The sequence below is a fragment of the Hyla sarda genome, chromosome 3 (assembly GCF_029499605.1).
Source record: "Hyla sarda isolate aHylSar1 chromosome 3, aHylSar1.hap1, whole genome shotgun sequence".
Classification (NCBI taxonomy): Eukaryota; Metazoa; Chordata; class Amphibia; order Anura; family Hylidae; genus Hyla; species Hyla sarda.
The window spans coordinates 12,583,148-12,602,720 of record NC_079191.1 but is presented as its reverse complement, the minus strand read 5'-3'; the positions used below and the strand labels follow the sequence as shown (position 1 = coordinate 12,602,720).

The 19,573-nt window shown below is 42.2% G+C and overlaps 1 protein-coding gene across 3 annotated transcripts in view; it reads left to right on the top strand.

The window, feature by feature from the left end:
- SCARA5 (scavenger receptor class A member 5) overlaps positions 1-19,573 on the top strand; it is a 337,867-nt gene that overhangs the window by 58,543 nt on the left and 259,751 nt on the right. For all 3 annotated transcript variants that reach the window (XM_056563754.1, XM_056563755.1, XM_056563756.1), the window contains one exon: positions 2,850-2,978. In XM_056563754.1, the coding sequence (XP_056419729.1) occupies positions 2,850-2,978 (129 nt within the window). The remainder of the gene's footprint in view (positions 1-2,849; positions 2,979-19,573) is intronic.

The window sequence follows — 19,573 nt, the reverse complement described above, 5'->3', positions numbered from 1 at the left end:
GGCCTCCTCTCCTCACCATGCGGCCTCCTCGCCTCTCCTCACCACGCGGCCTCCTCTCCTCACTACGCGGCCTCCTCGCCTCTCCTCACTACGTGGCCTCCATGCCTCTCCTCACCACACGGCCTCCTCACCTCTCCTCACCATGCGGCCTCCTCGCCTCTCCTCACCACGCGGCCTCCTCGCCTCTCCTCACCACTCAGCCTCCTTGCCTCTCCTCACCATGGAGCCTCCTCGCCTCTCCTCACCACACAACCTCCCCCTCTTTCCTCACCACACGGCGTTCCCCGCCTCTCCTCACCACACGGCCTCCTCGCCTCTCCTTACCACACGGCCTTATCGCCTCTCCTCACCACGTGGGCTCCTCGCCACTCTTCACCACGTGGCCTCCTCGCCTCTCCTCACCAAGCAGCCTCCTCGCCTCTCCTCACCACACAACCTCCTCCTCTCTCCTCACCACACGGTCTCCCCACCTCTCCTCACCACATGGCCTCCTCGCCTCTCCTTACCATACGGCCTTATCACCTCTCCTCACCACTCCTCGACTCTCCTTGCCTCTCCTCACCATGCGGCCTCCTCGCCTCTCCTCACCATGTGGCTTCCTCGCCTCTCATCACCATGCGGCCTTCTCACCTCTCCTCACCACACAGCCTCCTCACCTCTCCTCACCAAGCAGCCTCCTAACCTCTCCTCACCACGCTGCCTCCTCACCTCTCCTCACCACACAGCCTCCTCACCTCTCCTCACCAAGCGGCCTTCTCACCTCTCCTCACCGCGCAGCCTCCTCGCCTCTCCTCACCACGTGGCCTCCTCGCCTCTCCTCACCAAGCGGCCTCCTCGCCTCTCCTCACCAAGCGGCCTCCTCGCCTCTCCTCACCACGTGGCCTCCTCGCCTCTCCTCACCAAGCGGCCTTCTCACCTCTCCTCACCACGCGGCCTCCTCGCCTCTCCTCACTACGTGGCCTCCTCGCCTCTCCTCACCAAGCGGCCTTCTCACCTCTCCTCACCACGCGGCCTTCTCACCTCTCCTCACCGCGCAGCCTCCTCGCCTCTCCTCACCTCTCGTAATATACGATTCTTTCATAGAAAGGTGCCTTCATATATTCCAGGTTGGAATCCTCGACATCTTTTGTAGATTAAATCTGGAAATACATTCAAACCACAATTTATTGAGGTTTTTCTGAGCTCTACATCTGTTTCCCTTTTGCGGTCTTTTGGTTTTTCGTTTAAAACCAACGTGTTTTATAGGTTGCCCAATCTATTAGGAACATAGAGGAACGAGAGAGAGAGACAAGAGATCTGACTTTTCTAATGATATTTCTTTTCCCGTATGTCGGAACTTCAGTTCCATTATTTCATTAAGGCGAGTCATAACAATAGCGGCGTAACCCATTTACACCACTCGTTTTAGGCTTTACTTTTTGGAATTCTCATTATTTGATAATGAACTTCAGATGAAGGGATTTTGCCATTCAGGATACGGCAGAACTACTTATAGTTTAGACTTTGTTACGTTGAGGTATACTAAGTAGAGCTGAGCTGTGGTGCCAATCTAGCTAGAAAACAATGGGAATATCAACTCGTAGCGTCTTAGCTCAACCATGGAAAATGGCTTGCTTCAAGTGTTTGTCTTGTATAAAGAACCTATTTTTATACGCTCTACTTACTGAGCCATGATGTGTCCAGTCTGTCATTCAGGGCCTCCATCTATTATTACCCCAGAAGCATGTCTTGTTCTGGAGGATCCATTTGCACCTTATAATACTCCAGTTTCTCGGTGGTGGCCCTGCGGGGGAGCTGAACACTTGATGCCAGGTTTCTCCACTGATGGTAGCTGACCACTGGAGGTCTCAGCAATAGGATAACATGTGAGGAGTTTCCTTCTAGGAAACATCTCCCCCCCCCCCCCCCCTTCTATCAGTGATCACATTCAGGGCTAACATTTCCCCCAGCAGTAATTACATTCAGGGCTGACATTTCACCCCCCACACTCCCACTACCCCATCAGTAATCCCATTCAGGGCTCACATCTCATCCCCCAAGCAGTAATCACATTCATGGCTCAAACCCAAGCCCCCCAGCAGTAATATCATTCAGGGCTCACATATCATCAACCATATCAGTAATCTCATTCAGGGCTCACATCTCATCCCCCCCATTAGTAATTACATTCAGAGGTCACTTCTAACCCACCCACCCCCTTCACAGCAGTAATCACATTCAGGGCTTACATCTCATCCCCGCCAACAGTAATCTTATTCAAGGCTCCCATCTCAACCCCCAAGCAGTAATGACATTCAGAGCTCTTACCCAGGCCCCCCAGCAGTAATCCCATTCAGGGCTTAGATATCATCACCCACATCAGTAATCACATTCAGAGCTCACATATCACAGTAATCACATTCTGGGCTCAATTATCACCCCCCCATTAGTAATCACATTAAGAGGTCACTTGTAACCCCCCCAGCAGTAATCACATTCAGGGCTCACATCTCATCCCCCAACAGTAATCTCATTCGGGGCTCACATCTCATCCCCCATTAGTAATAACATTCAGAGGTCACTTCTAACTCCCCTCCATCCCAGCAGTAATCGCATTCAGGGCTCTCATCTCGTCCCCCAACAGTAATCACATCCATGAGAGGGTTTGAGGAGAGGGCCATGGTTGTGAGCCTGCCATTGGACTTTCTATGCACTGGGCATCTGACCATTCTTTTTTCAATACAGAAAATCTTTACTCAGTTTTATCTTAGAGTTGGGTCACAATATTCTGCCCATGTAGGGCCACTATGACTCTTCCCAACCAACTTTCCAAGATATATGATGGATAACAAATTCCATTTTATATACAGGTCCAACAAATGGAAAGAAATCATCTCGTCGCTGCGGGCAGCTGGGGTCTATCGCGGCTCTGAAGTATGCAGTGGTGGGTCTCTACCTACTGGTCTTCCTTATCCTTGTTGGAGTGTTCATCTTGGCAGGTAAGACCCCTGTAGTGTATCTAGTGTATCTAAGTATGTTTAGTGTATCTAAGTGTATCTAGTGTATATAAGCGTGTATATAAGCGTGTATATAAGTGTATATAAGTGTGTCTAATGTATATAAGTGTATCTTAGTGTATCTACTGTATCTAAGTACATATAAGTGTATCTGTGTCTAGTGTATCTAGTGTAGTGTATGTAAATATATCTAGTGTACGTAAGTGTATTTAAGTATATCTGGGGTGTAGAAGTCTATCTAATGTATGTAAGTGTATCAAGTGTGTTTAGTGTATCTAAGTGTATCTAGTGTATATAAGTGTGTCTAGTGTATCTAAGTGTATCTAGTGTATATAAGCATGTCTAGTGTATCTAAGTGTGTTTAGTGTATCTAGTGTATCAAGTGTGTTTAGTGTATCTAAGTGTATCTAGTGTATATAAGTGTGTCTAGTGTATCTAAGTGTATCTATTGTATATAAGCATGTCTAGTGTATCTAAGTGTGTTTAGTGTATCTAGTGTATCTAAGTGTGTTTAGTGTATCTAAGTGTATCTAGTGTATATAAGCGTGTCTAGTGTATCTAAGTGTGTTTAGTGTATCTAAGTGTATCTAGTGTATATAGGTGTGTCTAGTGTATATAAGTGTATCTAAGTGTGCGTAGTGTATCTGTGATCTATGGGATGATCATTTTTGATGGTCGCGATGACGACGCATGGTCGTCATGATGGTAAAGTCACGCAGATGCACTGTTGTGGGGGTAATATGACAGACTCTGTGGCAGAGACTTTTTGTGTACATTTTGCAAACAGAAATTGCCAATTATAGGGGATCCTATGCATATACCATAGAATAACAAGAGAAAAACTAGGCGTATGTAGATCAAAAAATATTTACATTTTATTAAACATGAATGCATTAAGACAGGACATTTAAAATCACTAAAAGATATAGTTGTATCAGATCAGTTGTAAACAGAGACTAAACTATCAAGTGCAGGACAGGAGGTCTAAAAAAACATATATATCAAACACTATGTAGGCTGTATAAAACATCACCAGCATCATCCAACGTTTCGCTTAATCTGCTTCGTCCGGGGCGTAAACCGCCCCGGACGAAGCAGATTAAGCGAAACGTTGGGTGATGCTGGAGGTCTTTTTGTGCGCCCACTAAGTGATACTTGTAAATACCTTTAATGCTGTGATTCTTTACTGATAATGACTTAGTTACTTGCAGTATTCAGGGTAATTTTTCTATGTCTCCCGTAGATACATGTTTTATACAGCCTACATAGTGTTTATATATATATATATATATATATATATATATATATATATATATAAATATATATATATATATATATATATATATAGTTGCAGTATCTTGTAATACCTTTTTTATTGGAGTAACAAGATTTTGTAGAGACAAGCTTTCGGGATTCCTCCCTTTATCAAGTCATAAGCATTTCTGAGCTCACAAGGAGAAAACACAGGTTCTATCTCACAAAATATGCAGGGGTTAAAACAACATTAGTGGAGAATGGACATTAAGTTGGGCCTCATCCTTATCTGTATCTATCGTCCTATTGCTATACAATTTATGGCCCAACTTAATGTCCATTCTCCACTAATGTTGTTTTAACCCCTGCATATTTTGTGAGATAGAACCTGTGTTTTCTCCTTGTGAGCTCAGAAATGCTTATGACTTGATAAAGGGAGGAATCCCGAAAGCTTGTCTCTACAAAATCTTGTTAGTCCAATAAAAAAGGTATTACAAGATACTGCAACTACCGATGATTTTGCTTTTTGCATCACTGGACTAATACGGCTACTCCTAACTAATCTATATATATATATATATATATATATATATAAACACTATGTAGGCTGTATAAAAAAAATTACCCTGAATACTGCAAGTAACTAAGTCATTATCAGTAAAGAATTACAGCATTAAAGGTATTTACAAGTATCATCTAGTGGGCGCACAAAAAGACCTCCAGCATCACCCAACGTTTCGCTTAATCTGCTTCATCCGGGGCGGTTTACGCCCCGGACGAAGCAGATTAAGTGAAACGTTGGATGATGCTGGTGATGTTTTATACAGCCTACATAGTGTTTGATATATATGTTTTTTAGACCTCCTGTCCTGCACTTGATAGATTAGTCTCTGTTTACAACTGATCTGATACAACTATATCTTTTAGGGATTTTAAATGTCCTCTCTTAATGCATTCATGTTTAATAAAATATTTTATATTTAATATATTTAATATTTTATATTTAATATATTTAATATTTTTTGATCTACATACGCCTAGTTTTTCTTTTGTTTTTCTTGTGTACATTTTATATGGTGTAAGATGAGGAGACGGAGCCTTATCCAGCCGATAATACACTACAGAACGAGCTGCATGAGGAGAAATAATATAAACACTATACATGTGCAATGTAATAAAGACATATACAGCTGGGCCTGACATCTGGATGACCCATTATGAGATTGTCATTTGAGGGCAGCATATGGCTGCAGGTACATGGACTCATTTAACTCTGGGGCCTATTAATATACATCAATGGAAAAGCTGAATGACAATGTCAGCTCTGCTACATGTGCGTATAGTAGTGTTCAGTAATAATAAGGAGGTTTGTGGGATTCGCAGCCGTTCCTTAACGATTTCCATAGAGTGAAATATAGAAACATGTGGTTTATGGAATCCCCAGAGTGATGGCTGATCCCTGGTTTCTGGCGCTGTATTATCTTATCTTACAGTGTTGTTATACAGAGAGTCATGAAATAAGATATGGGGTAGTGATCCGGGCGTTACCAAGTTATAGCTAAATTATTAAAATCTGTACATCATGTAATATTCCCAAATATGTAAGGTGTAGAGCCGAGCCAGTGTATATGAGTGTATGTAAGTGTATGTAAGTGTATCTGTGTCTAGTGTATCTAAGTGTACCTAGTGCATGTAAGTGCATATAAGTGTATATGTGTCTAGTGTATCTAAGTGTACCTAGTGTATGTAAGTGCATATAAGTGTATCTCTGTCTAGTGTATCTAAGTGTACCTAGTGCATGTAAGTGCACATAAGTGTATCTGTGTCTAGTGTATCTAAGTGTACCTAGTGTATGTAAGTGCATATAAGTGAATATGTGTCTAGTGTATCTAAGTGTACCTAGTGTATGTAAGTGTATATAAGTGAATATGTGTCTAGTGTATCTAAGTGTACCTAGTGTATGTAAGTGCATATAAGTGTATCTCTGTCTAGTGTATCTAAGTGTACCTAGTGCATGTAAGTGCATATAAGTGAATATGTGTCTAGTGTATCTAAGTGTACCTAGTGTATGTAAGTGTATATAAGTGTATCTGTGTCTAGTGTATCTAAGTGTACCTAGTGTATGTAAGTGCATATAAGTGTATCTCTGTCTAGTGTATCTAAGTGTACCTAGTGTATGTAAGTGTATACAAGTGTATCTGTGTCTAGCGTATATGAGTGTATGTAAGTGTATGTAAGTGTATCTGTGTCTAGTGTATCTAAGTGTACCTAGTGCATGTAAGTGTATATAAGTGTATCTGTGTCTAGTGTATCTAAGTGTATATAAGTGTATCTGTGTCTAGTGTATCTAAGTGTACCTAGTGTATGTAAGTGTATACAAGTGTATCTGTGTGTAGTGTATCTAAGTGTATACAAGTGTATCTGTGTGTAGTGTATCTAAGTGTACCTAGTGTATGTAAGTGCATATAAGTGTATCTGTGTCTAGTGTATCTAAGTGTATACAAGTGTATCTGTGTGTAGTGTATCTAAGTGTACCTAGTGTATGTAAGTGTACACAAGTGTATCTGTGTGTAGTGTATCTAAGTGTACCTAGTGTATGTAAGTGTATATAAGTGTATCTGTGTCTAGTGTATCTAAGTGTACCTAGTGTATGTAAGTGCATATAAGTGTATCTGTGTCTAGTGTATCTAAGTGTACCTAGTGTATGTAAGTGCATATAAGTGTATCTGTGTCTAGTGTATCTAAGTGTACCTAGTGTATGTAAGTGCATATAAGTGTATCTCTGTCTAGTGTATCTAAGTGTACCTAGTGCATGTAAGTGCATATAAGTGAATATGTGTCTAGTGTATCTAAGTGTACCTAGTGTATGTAAGTGTATATAAGTGTATCTGTGTCTAGTGTATCTAAGTGTACCTAGTGTATGTAAGTGCATATAAGTGTATCTCTGTCTAGTGTATCTAAGTGTACCTAGTGTATGTAAGTGTATACAAGTGTATCTGTGTCTAGCGTATATGAGTGTATGTAAGTGTATGTAAGTGTATCTGTGTCTAGTGTATCTAAGTGTACCTAGTGCATGTAAGTGTATATAAGTGTATCTGTGTCTAGTGTATCTAAGTGTATATAAGTGTATCTGTGTCTAGTGTATCTAAGTGTACCTAGTGTATGTAAGTGTATACAAGTGTATCTGTGTGTAGTGTATCTAAGTGTATACAAGTGTATCTGTGTGTAGTGTATCTAAGTGTACCTAGTGTATGTAAGTGCATATAAGTGTATCTGTGTCTAGTGTATCTAAGTGTATACAAGTGTATCTGTGTGTAGTGTATCTAAGTGTACCTAGTGTATGTAAGTGTACACAAGTGTATCTGTGTGTAGTGTATCTAAGTGTACCTAGTGTATGTAAGTGTATATAAGTGTATCTGTGTCTAGTGTATCTAAGTGTACCTAGTGTATGTAAGTGCATATAAGTGTATCTGTGTCTAGTGTATCTAAGTGTACCTAGTGTATGTAAGTGCATATAAGTGTATCTGTGTCTAGTGTATCTAGTGTATAGAAGTGTATCTAAGTGTGTCTAGTGTATCTACTGTATCTAAGTGTACCTAGTGTATGTAAGTACATATAAGTGTATCTGTGTCTAGTGTATCTAAGTGTACCTAGTATATGTAAGTGTATATAAGTGTATCTGTGTCTAGTGTATCAGAGTATCTAGTGTATAGAAGTGTATCTAAGTGTGTCTAGTGTATCTACTGTATCTAAGTGTACCTAGTGTATGTAAGTGCATATAAGTGTATCTGTGTCTACTGTATCTAAGTGTACCTAGTGTATGTAAGTGTATATAAGTGTATCTGTGTCTAGTGTATCTAAGTGTACCTAGTGTATGTAAGTACATATAAGTGTATCTGTGTCTACTGTATCTAAGTGTACCCCTGTGTATGTAAGTGCATAAAAGTGTATCTGTGTGTAGTGTATAGAAGTGTATCTAAGTGTGTCTAGTGTATCTACTGTATCTAAGTGTACATAGTGTATGTAAGTGCATATAATTGTATATGTCTAGTCTTTCAGAGTATCTAGTGCAGTGTTTAACAACCAGGGTGCCTCCAGCTGTTGCAAAACTACGACTCCCAGCATGCCTGGACAGTGTATATAAGTGTATCTAAGTGTGTCTAGTGTATCTTAATGCATCTAATATATCTAAAGTGTATCTAGTGTATGTAAGTGCATATAAGTATAACTGTGTCTAGTGTATCTATTGTATATAAGTGAATCTAAGTGTGTATTGTGTATCTAAGTGTGTCTAGTGTATCTAATGTATCTAAGTGTATCAAGTGTATGTAAGTGCATATAAGTATACCTGTGTCTAATGTATTTAAGTGTATCTATTGTATCTAAGTGTGTCTTGTGTATATAAGTGTAAGTGCATCTAGTGTATGTAAATTTATCTAGTGTACGTAAGTGTATATGAGTGTATCTAATGTATGTAAGTGTATCTAAGCGAGCGTGTTAAGTGTAGCTAAGTGTATGTAAGAAACTGTTATGAGCACATTGTGATAAACACTGTTACGAATTAACACAAACCCCTGCAAATTGCATAAGACCCCCCCCCCCCCAAAGAGACAAGTCCCCTATTACCTTAGGAACCACCTTAATATTAAACTAATTTTTTTATTAGTGCACTTAAAATCTAACAAAGTGCACAAAAAACAAATGTGTTTTTAAAAATATGTGTTAAATTGTTGGGTACTGGGTATGATTAGGAGGATTATGTATAACCCTCTCTTTTCTCTGTATGCACTAAGGCACTTTTCCCCTGTGTTAGGAGTTTACTCCCTTTCACATCCCTTCACTTTCCCCTTTATCTCCACTTGTAGTTTACATCACATGTTCTGCTGGTTTAAAACAACAATATACTCCGGACCTCCCTGACGTTTCGCTGAGTAAATCAGCTTATTACCTCGGCCCTTGAAAAAGCCTATTTACTTGGCGAAACATTGGGGATGTCTGTAGTGAAGGGTTGTGGTAGAGGGGAAAGTGAAAGGATGTGAAAGGGAAAGGGAGTTGATATAGGGCGCTATGGTTGTACTCTTATGGGACACTATGACCTGATCTGTTATAGTGCACTATGTCTGACACTGTTATGGTGCACTATGACTTGATCTTTTATGAAGCACTGTGACTGAAATTGTTATGGTGCACTATGACTTGTTTTGTGGGACACTGTAGCCTTTATATCTTTTGGGGTAATGTGGCCTGAAATGTTATGGGGGCACTAGGTACCTAAAGAGTTTAATAATTTAAATCTAAGAGAAATAACCTTATGTCAACATTCCACATGATTCCAATGTACATGATGAGGTTACCACAGGCACAGGACATCTTAAGTAGGTAATGAGGCCGGGAACAGGGCATCTTCAGCAGGTGATAAGTCTGGGCACAGGACATCTTCAGTAGGTGATGATGCCGGGCACAGGACATCTTAAGTAGGTAATGAGGCCGGGCACAGGACATCTTCAGTAGGTAATGAGGCCGGGAACAGGGCATCTTCAGTAGGTGATGAGGCCGGGCACAGGACATCTTCAGTAGGTGATGAGGCCGGGAACAGGGCATCTTCAGTAGGTGATGAGGCCGGGCACAGGACATCTTCAGTAGGTAATGAGGCCGGGAACAGGGCATCTTCAGTAGGTGATGAGGCCGGGCACAGGACATCTTCAGTAGGTAATGAGGCCGGGCACAGGACATCTTCAGTAGGTGATGAGGCCGGGCACAGGACATCTTCAGTAGGTGATGAGGTGGGGCACAGGGCATCTTCAGTAGGTGATGAGGCCGGGCACAGGACATCTTCAGTAGGTGATGAGGCCAGGCACAGGACATCTTCAGTAGGTGATGAGGTGGGGCACAGGGCATCTTCAGTAGGTGATGAGGCCGGGCACAGGACATCTTCAGTAGGTGATGAGGCCAGGCACAGGACATCTTCAGTAGGGGATAAGTCTGGGCACAGGACATCTTCAGTAGGTGATGAGACCGGGCACAGGACATCTTCAGTAGGTGATGAGACCGGGCACAGGACATCTTCAGTAGGTGATGAGGTGGGGCACAGGACATTTTCAGTAGGTGATGAGGTGGGGCACAGGGCATCTTCAGTAGGTGATGAGGCCGGGCACAGGACATCTTCAGTAGGTGATGAGGCCAGGCACAGGACATCTTCAGTAGGGGATAAGTCTGGGCACAGGACATCTTCAGTAGGTGATGAGACCGGGCGCAGGACATCTTCAGTAGGTGATGAGGCCGGGCACAGGACATCTTCAGTAGGTGATGAGGTGGGGCACAGGACATCTTCAGTAGGTGATGAGGTGGGGCATAGGACATCTTCAGTAGGTGATGAGGTGGGGCACAGGACATCTTCAGTAGGTGATGAGGCCGGGCACAGGACATCTTCAGTAGGTGATGAGGCGGGGCACAGGACATCTTCAGTAGGTGATGAGGTGGGGCACAGGACATCTTCAGTAGGTAATGAGGCCGGGCACAGGACATCTTCAGTAGGTGATGAGGTGGGGCACAGGACATCTTCAGTAGGTGATGAGGCCGGGCACAGGACATCTTCAGTAGGTGATGAGGTGGGGCACAGGACATCTTCAGTAGGTGATAAGGTCGGGCACAGGACATCTTCAGTAGGTGATAAGTCTGGGCACAGGACATCTTCAGTAGGTGATGAGGCCGGGCACAGGACATCTTCAGTAGGTGATGAGGCCGGGCACAGGACATCTTCAGTAGGTGATGAGGCCGGGCACAGGACATCTTCAGTAGGTGATGAGGCCGGGCACAGGACATCTTCAGTAGGTGATGAGGCCGGGCACAGGACATCTTCAGTAGGTGATGAGGCCGGGCACAGGACATCTTCAGTAGGTGATGAGGCCGGGCACAGGACATCTTCAGTAGGTGACAACAGGGCACAGGACATCTTCAGTAGGTGACAACAGGGCACAGCTCTTACATCATGCACCAGAGGTTCAGTCTACACAAGTGCAAGATGACAAGACGTTCCAGCTCTGCCCTGTGGGGTCACATTTTGGGCCTTGTAGAGCAGTGTTCCGCTCCCCTCCGTACACGCTCCTCATCCTCTCCCTTCATGCAGTCATTAATTTGGGGTGTAACCAACAATAATAGGGTGAGTAATCTCTGGACACAGAACAAGGATCTGCACAGTAACACAGTGACACAGAGATGGTTATTTATTCTCTTTGTGTTCGGAGGCTGGGAGGGGATGGAGATGATCTCTGGATCAGAGTCACTAAGGGCAAATGATGGAACAGGAGATTATGATGTGGGATCAAATTCAGGATTCTCATAGCTAAAAGGATGAGATGAACTACTCCTCCCTTCACTGCCACGTGTGTTCAAGAAAATATCTCTACCACCAAACAAGTGTCACTTTAAGGACGCTTGTTGTCTGTCAGTCAGTATAACTGAATACCTGTCTTAAGGATAATCACTTTGGAATTTATAAAATATAATATAGGTTCCCCCGGTATCTACTGTGGGTTCATGGGCAAAAAAAAACATAACATAGGTTGGCTTACTGTCTTGTAGATACTTACAGTGTACTATTCATACACTACAGTAGTCACACAGCACTAGCTAGAAGTCAACAAAAACTTAAGTGTTTGCAGAAAAGTCCTTGCTCAGCTATTCCCTCTTCTGACTAGACAATTCTCCCTCTTGGAGCAAGAACAGAAATTTGGAGATGAATGCCCTCTCAGCATTGACGGAAGGCAGTCTTGAGTAAAACCTCCTGGTACCTAGATCACCACCATCTTAACAGGATCTTACTTAGGTTAGGTTAGAATCTAACAACTGGAACTGGAATTACTAGCAAAGTCAGGTCTCAGCTACTTACATAGTTTCATAGTTAGTACGGTTGAAAAAAGACACCTGTCCATCAAGTTCAACCAAGGAGGTGAGGAGATGGATGAAGGCAAGAGGCATGAAACTTGGTTTTAGTAGCTTTAACTTGGGAACTGGTTTCTGACAAGGCCTAAAAACTTCTGACGTGACAGGATGTCTTTGCAGATTCTGACTCAACTGGTCTAGACTGGTTCCAGCCATCTGAGGAGAGATGGTTGAAATAGGAAGACTCCTCCCTCAGACTTTCTAATCATTTCTACATAGCAACTGATCTGAGGGGCATCATGTGACCAATGTTCCCTGCATCCTTTACAAGTATAGCTGAACAGTGTTGGCAGGAAAGATCAAAATGTTAAACCTTGCACTTCCATATTAACACAGTGTAAAGCAGAGGAAGAAATGTGTCACAGACAATCACTATACTGAGGAATGAGCTTAGACACTCCTTAGATTACTCCTCAGCCACACGACAACTATCTACTTTAGTAGCTATAAAGTGGTATTGGGACACTTCATGTGCAATAGGAATAGCACCAGACAAACAGGTAACAGGTGTTAAAGGGGTACTCCACTGGCCAGCATTCGGAACTAGATGTTCAGAACACTGTTTTTGCGCTGCGGGGGTGATATCTTGGCCACACCCCCTCAATTCAAGTCTATGGGGAGGAGTCGTCATGCCCCCTCCCATAGACTTGCATTGAGGGGTGCGAAAACGGCGTTCGGAACATTTAGTTCCGAATGGTGACCAGTGGAGTACCCCTTTAACTTTACTGAAGTACACTGTGCACAATCCAGGCAATGTATTCTTCTCACAGCGCAGGTTTGTAGAGTTACAGTCAGAGGTCAAGTCCTGAGAAAAAAAAGTGTGGGAACTCACCGAAGATTTCCACCAAGGGCTGGTACTACAGGACTCCTGCTAATGGGAAAAAGTGCAGTAACTCAGTTCCCATGCGTTCCTGCAGGGCTTGAGCCCTGGTTACAGGACAAAGGAAAGATGACTGAAAATTGGTCACAGTTCCTTTTAAGGCTTTTAGAAAAGTAATACTGACATGGAAGCCTCTGGATATGCTGAACTCACATTAGTGTTGCTTATGGTTATGGATACAGACCAATGTAGATAATTCTCTACCGTGAAGAGCCTAGACAGGCTGGTTACCTGTGATAAAGATGCTGAAGAAGACTTGTACTCACAGTTATGGGTAGTATGGTTCCCTATCACAGGGTTTAAAGGGGTTATCAAGCAAAAGGTGATTTTAGTACGTACCTGGCAGACAGTAATGGACATGCTTAGGAAGGATCTGCACTTGTCTTGGGCTAAATGGCTATGTTGTGAGATTACCATAACACTGTGGCTAGCTTTCTGTGAACTTGTATTTCCTGTTTTCAGTTTTCTTCTTTGCCTACAAATCCCATGATTCCATTTTCTTCCTTCCCACACATCAGCCACCCCACCCATTGAAACATAAATGAGCTGCCGACCTGTGGTTTTCAATCAGGGTGCCTCCAGCTGTTGCATTACTTGCAAATTGCTTTCTACACCCAATGAAGCAGACAGGCTCCCTGTCATCAGCTGACTAGTGAGTCAGGTCTCGACAGCATTGCAAGCTGGGAAAAATCTGAGACAGCAGTCATATTGTATGCTGATAAAAGTAATTATTGGGATGAAAATCACAGAAGAATTGTGAGAAAACCATCACACATAGGTACAGACACTATATTATGAACTACACTAACTTTACAGCCCCAGTAGCATAGTCAAATAAAAAAAATCCTGGAATATCCCTTTAAGCCACAGACGATTGTGACATGTAAGACACGTGGCACTAACTCTGGCTGAAAGCCCACAAAGGGCTGTCAAATGGTTGGCAGAAGATTCCTTGCTCAGCTATTCCCTCTTCTGTCTAGACAATAAGAAGAACTGCCCTTTCGGTGGCGACTGTAGACAGTTGTGCATAAAACCTCCTGAACACCAACCCAGAAATTTAGCAATGAGTTGACTCACTGGCAAAGCCTGGGTTTGGTTACTTACCTCTTGTTACTTACCTGAAAAAGCAGGAGGCAGACTGGTTCTACCAACTCTAACTTGAGCTGGACTCAACTGGTTCCAGACCTTTGGGGAGAGAGGGTTGGACATGGGAGACTCCTTCCCCAGCCCCTCTAGCAGTTTCTGCATAGAAACCAATCTGAGAGCAGTAATGTGACCAATGTTCCATCCATCCTTACAGACACAACCTACCAGTAGTGGCAGTGAAGATAAGAATGTTTAACCTTTGTACTTCCTAATACTACAGTGTATGAAGAGATAGCATACCGGGAGATGGTATCGGGTCACTACAAGCCATTCTATGTGTGGCAGAGGGTGTGATGCAAATGGAAAATGGAATTACCATAGGGGCAGATGGCATTAACCCCTTGTATTCGTGACGCCAGGGTGTGATTTATCCTCAATACCACCTGAAGATATACTGCTAGATCCTGGGCTAGGCACGGGGGCAATAATGTCTCAGAGCCAAGTTACAGACAATGGTAGCTTTGCTGAGGTTAGACAGGTGGAAAAGTCTATACAGTTCAGCCAGGCCCACGGAGGTGACCAGTGATTTCAGAGACCTTAAGGTCTTGCTGGGACTTGTAGTAGATGGGGTCAATTTAATGCAGGCCACACTGACTTGACAAATTATGACTGACTTGACTGGTGACTGACAGCACTGTGACTGTGGCTTACTTACAGATTTTGTAGATGGAGGCTGCAGACTGGACCTGAGGCCTCTTTTGACTCTGGATACACACTTAGGCTCGACTTGACTGCACTGGACCTCAGCAACAAGAGCTCTAAGCTACAAGAGAAGAGCTCCTCCCAGGGCTTTTATAGGGGAGGCTAGCAGGGGTCCTATTGGTCAACCTTAAGTCACCTGGTCACTGATACCTCCTGGGTAACAATCACATGACAACTCACATGTTAGCAGTATTAAAGTGACAATGCTTTCTATACAGCTTATACAGTATACTACATAATAAACATATGTACATGGGGAACAGATGCAAGGGGGGCCCAGGGGACACTGTAGGGAGGCTGCCTGACAGGGCAGCAAGGGTACGGGGTAACACCTCTCATACTGGGCTACCACATATGTAAGAACGGGGTGAGAGTTGAGTCACTGGCAAAGCCAGGGTTTGGTTACTTGCCTCAGGCTTTAGCTGGAAACTAAAATGCTAAACTAGACCTAATCTTCCTTCACCTGACATGACATAGCAGGAGGCAGACAGGTTGCATCTGCTCTAGCTTGAGCTTGACTGGAGATGGTTGGACTTGCGAGACTCCTCCCTCAACCCTTCTAGCAGTTTCTGCATAGAAACCAATCTGAAGGCAGTAATGTGACCAATGTTCCATGCAGACACAATTCACCAGTTGTGGCTGTGAAGAGCAAACATGTTCAACCCTTGCACTTCCTAATACTACTGTGTATGCAGAGATAGCGTACCGGGAGATGGTATTGGGACACTACAACTGAAATGCTGAACTATGCCCAATCCCCCTTCTCCTCACATTACGTAGGAGGAGGCAGACTGGTTCTATCTGCTCTCTAGCTTGAGCTGGACTGAACTGGTTCCAGCCCCCTGGGGAGAGAGGTTTGGACTTGGTAAAAAGCGCTCACTCCTGTGGATTAGCTTGACTGGGATCGTGGCAGTATAGAGGTAGCCGGACACGGTTGAGTTTGAGAGATAATAACCAGATTTTATTAGGGTAGATCACAGAACGCGTTTCGAGGGGTGGGACCCCCTCTTCATCAGATCCAATGATGTGGCAGATGTGAGAGGCTACTGATTTATGCATAAAAAGCCAGCGAAATGTAACAGCAATTACCGGGTACGGAATAAAATACATATATGCATCTATGCAATACAATAAAATAAACCGTGCAAACTGTATTGCATAGATGCATATATGTATTTTATTCCGTACCCGGTAATTGCTGTTAAATTTCGCTGGCTTTTTATGCATAAATCAGTGGCCTCTCACATCTGCCACATCATTGGCTCTGACGAAGAGGGGGTCCCACCCCTTCGAAACGCGTTATCTGTGATCAACCCTAATAAAATCCGGTTATTATCTCTCAAACTCAACCGTGTCCGGCTACCTCTATACTGCCACGATCCCAGTCAAGCTAATCTACAGGAGTGAGCGCTCTAACACACCTTTTTTACCACGTGAACCGGAGCCCCGGGGATCTTCATCACTTGTAATACTACAGTATATGCAGAGATAGTGTATCGGGACACCACATGCTCTTCTATCTGTTTTTTTTTTTTTTTTAAAGGGGTACTCCACTGGTCAGCTTTCGGAACATTTAGGGGGAGATTTATCAAAACCTGGCCAGAGGAATAGATGCTGAGTTGCCCATAGCAACCAATCAGATTGCTTCCTTAAATTTTGAAAAGGCCTCTGAAAAATGAAAGAAGCGATCTGATTGGTTGCTATGGGCAACTCAGCAACTTTTCCTCTGGACAGGTTTTGATAAATCTTTTCCTTAGTTCCGAACACTGTGAACGCACGCTGCGGGGGTCGGCCATGCCCCCTCGTGACATAACGCCACACCCAATGCATGTCTATGACTGGCTTGACTTGACGGCCACCACACCCCCTCCCATAGACTTACATGGAAGGGGGTGTGGCATGACGTGACGTCACGAGGAGGCATGTCTCACGAGGAGGCGTGTCCGACCCCTGCAACGTGCACACAGCGTTCGGAACTAAATGTTCCAAACGCTGGGCAGTGGAGTACCCCTTTAAGTGAATCTGACTAAAGTAATCAGTCTCACATGGCCCATTTGTTGATTCTGAAGTCCTCACATTATTTTTACGACATCAAGAAGATAAAACATTATTAACTATACACTGCGATTTCAGCCGTCGTCTTTAAATGTCTATTTCTCCAGGTCAAGGATTTTATAGAAGGCCTGGCTGTAAGCCTGGGGAGGTGACATCATGGCGTTCTGTGCGCGATTCTGGGGTCTTCGTGGTAAAACCTTCCAGAACAGGGAGTTGATCATTGCGAGCTTACAGCCCATTGATACCTCATTAGCAGTTAATGTAGCGTCCATCACGGTGATTTATGGGCCGCCGGGGCATTCGCCTTTTTGCTACGCTTATTGCAAACTTCACATACCCAAAAGGTTCCATCAGCGGCTCTGTAGTCGTATCGCTTTACAAGGTAGAAATCTTTTTTTTATTTGTGAGAAAAACCAGAGTATATATATGTTTTCTAGCAGAAAAGCTGCAGGAGAGTGGAAGTTTATAAAGCGGCCATGGGGGTGGGTGAGGGGGGGATGTTATTATCTGGTTTTATGTAATTTACACTAAATTACTGTATAATAAAAAGTATAAAAAGTTGTGTAACTTCCTAATATAATTAGCGTTTTAATTCTTCACCTTTTTGTAAGATCTATGCTTGCTGTCAGTGAATGGAAATATTGTTTAGGCTAATCTAATATTTTCACCTGTTTATAATCCAGACCAGTGTTTACTAACCAGGGTGCCTCCAGCTGTTGCAAAACAACAACTCCTGCGGATAGGGGACTTTTTCGTCATGACATATCTCCATTAATACACAAAAGATCTACACCGGTTAAAACTGTAACAAAAGTGTGGTTTCCCTATTTTTTTATTTTATTTTTTATTTCAACCTTTATTTTATTTAATTGTTTTGTTTACATGTAGAAATGTTTGCAAAAAATAAATTTTTACTGTCAATAAAAAAAAATTTGTAATTTTTTATCTTTTTTATTTTATTCATTGATAAATGTAGTAAAAAATGCATTTTTACTGTGAATTTTTATAATACATTTAAAAAAGGTTTTAAATGTAATTTTTTATGTTGTATTTATAAATGTCTTGAGCAATGCATTTGTTACTGTGAATTTTCATAATACATTTAAAAATGTAGTAAAAAATTAATTTTTTGGTGTGAATTACATTTTTTTCCATTTATTTATATTGATTGATTAGTAAAAAAAATGTAAATAAAAAAATAAATAAAAAATAATATATATATATATATTATTTTTTTAATGGTATTTTTTTTAACTTTTTTATGTTACATTTATGAATGTATCAAAAAAAATCTTAATATTTTTATTTTATTTATTTTTACATTTTATTTTTTATGTTACATTTATAAATCTATTAAAAATGCATTTTTACTGGGAATTATCTTTAAAAAAAAACAACTATAGTTTTTTAAAACTTTTGTTTTTTAAATGTATTGAAAAATGCTATTTTCTTTTTTTACTGGGAATTATCACAGTATTGGGAGATGTATATTCTGGTCAGACAGTATTTATAGGCAAAACACAGGAAAAATATGTTTCACTGGGAAAAAAAACTAAAAATAACCATGTCGGAAAATTGCGCATACGGCTTTCGAAATGTGTTGTCCTTGCATTTAACAAGTATGTAAAAACCACTTTATAAATGCAAAAACTACATGGAAAAACTTCAATTTGTAACCCCAGCCTTAGGTCTGGATGTAGACAAAAAGTTTCTCATTCACTGATAGCAAGCAGAGATCTTACAATTGGTAAGAATCTGAAACATTACAAGTGTATTAGGTACATTCTGTGTATGTCGTGCGTTGTTACCCTCCTTCCCTACAAAGCATGAACATGTTACAAATATCATATAGCAGAATACAATTGCACTTGGGACCAACAAAAAGAATAATGTCTCGTAAAGGGCCTCAAATTCACGATCTCTATAGCTCTTCCATATGTGCAAAACTAAAGGTTGGAATTCTGTAGATGAGCCATAAAGACCAGGCTCTGCAATATATTTTCACTAGAAAAAAGGAAGGACTGCATTTTTAACTCTAGGTGTATGGGTTCTGTGTTCCTCGTGGGCGTGTTCCCTGTTAACATTACACCGTGTGGTCAGGCAGGGTATTACAGTTTCAAAAGCAAAAAAAAGTTAAATTAGGAATTAGCAGGAATTTTCCCAGTATTACAGTTTTTGAGAGCCGCTTAGTTAAATCTAGTGTCTGAATGGGCATGAATTTGGTTGCCCCTGGAGTCCTCTTCTGCTCCTCCATGACAAAATTATGGAGCTGGTGGATGTTATAGACCTTGTGCTTTCCCACATTCTGTTTGAGGATGCCCTATACAGATACTCAATAGGATTTAGGTCTGGGGACATGTTTGGCCAGTCCATCACCTTTACCCTGAGCTTCTTTAGCAAGGCAGTGGTGGTCTTGGATGTGTTTGGGGTCCTTATCATGTTGGAATTTTGCCCAGTCTCTGAAGGGAGGGGATCATGCTCTGCTTCAGTATGTCACAGTACATATTGGCATTCATGGTTCCCTCAATGAACTGTATCTCCCCAGTTCCAGCAGCTCTCATGCAGGTCCATACCATGACGCTCCCACCACCATGCTGAC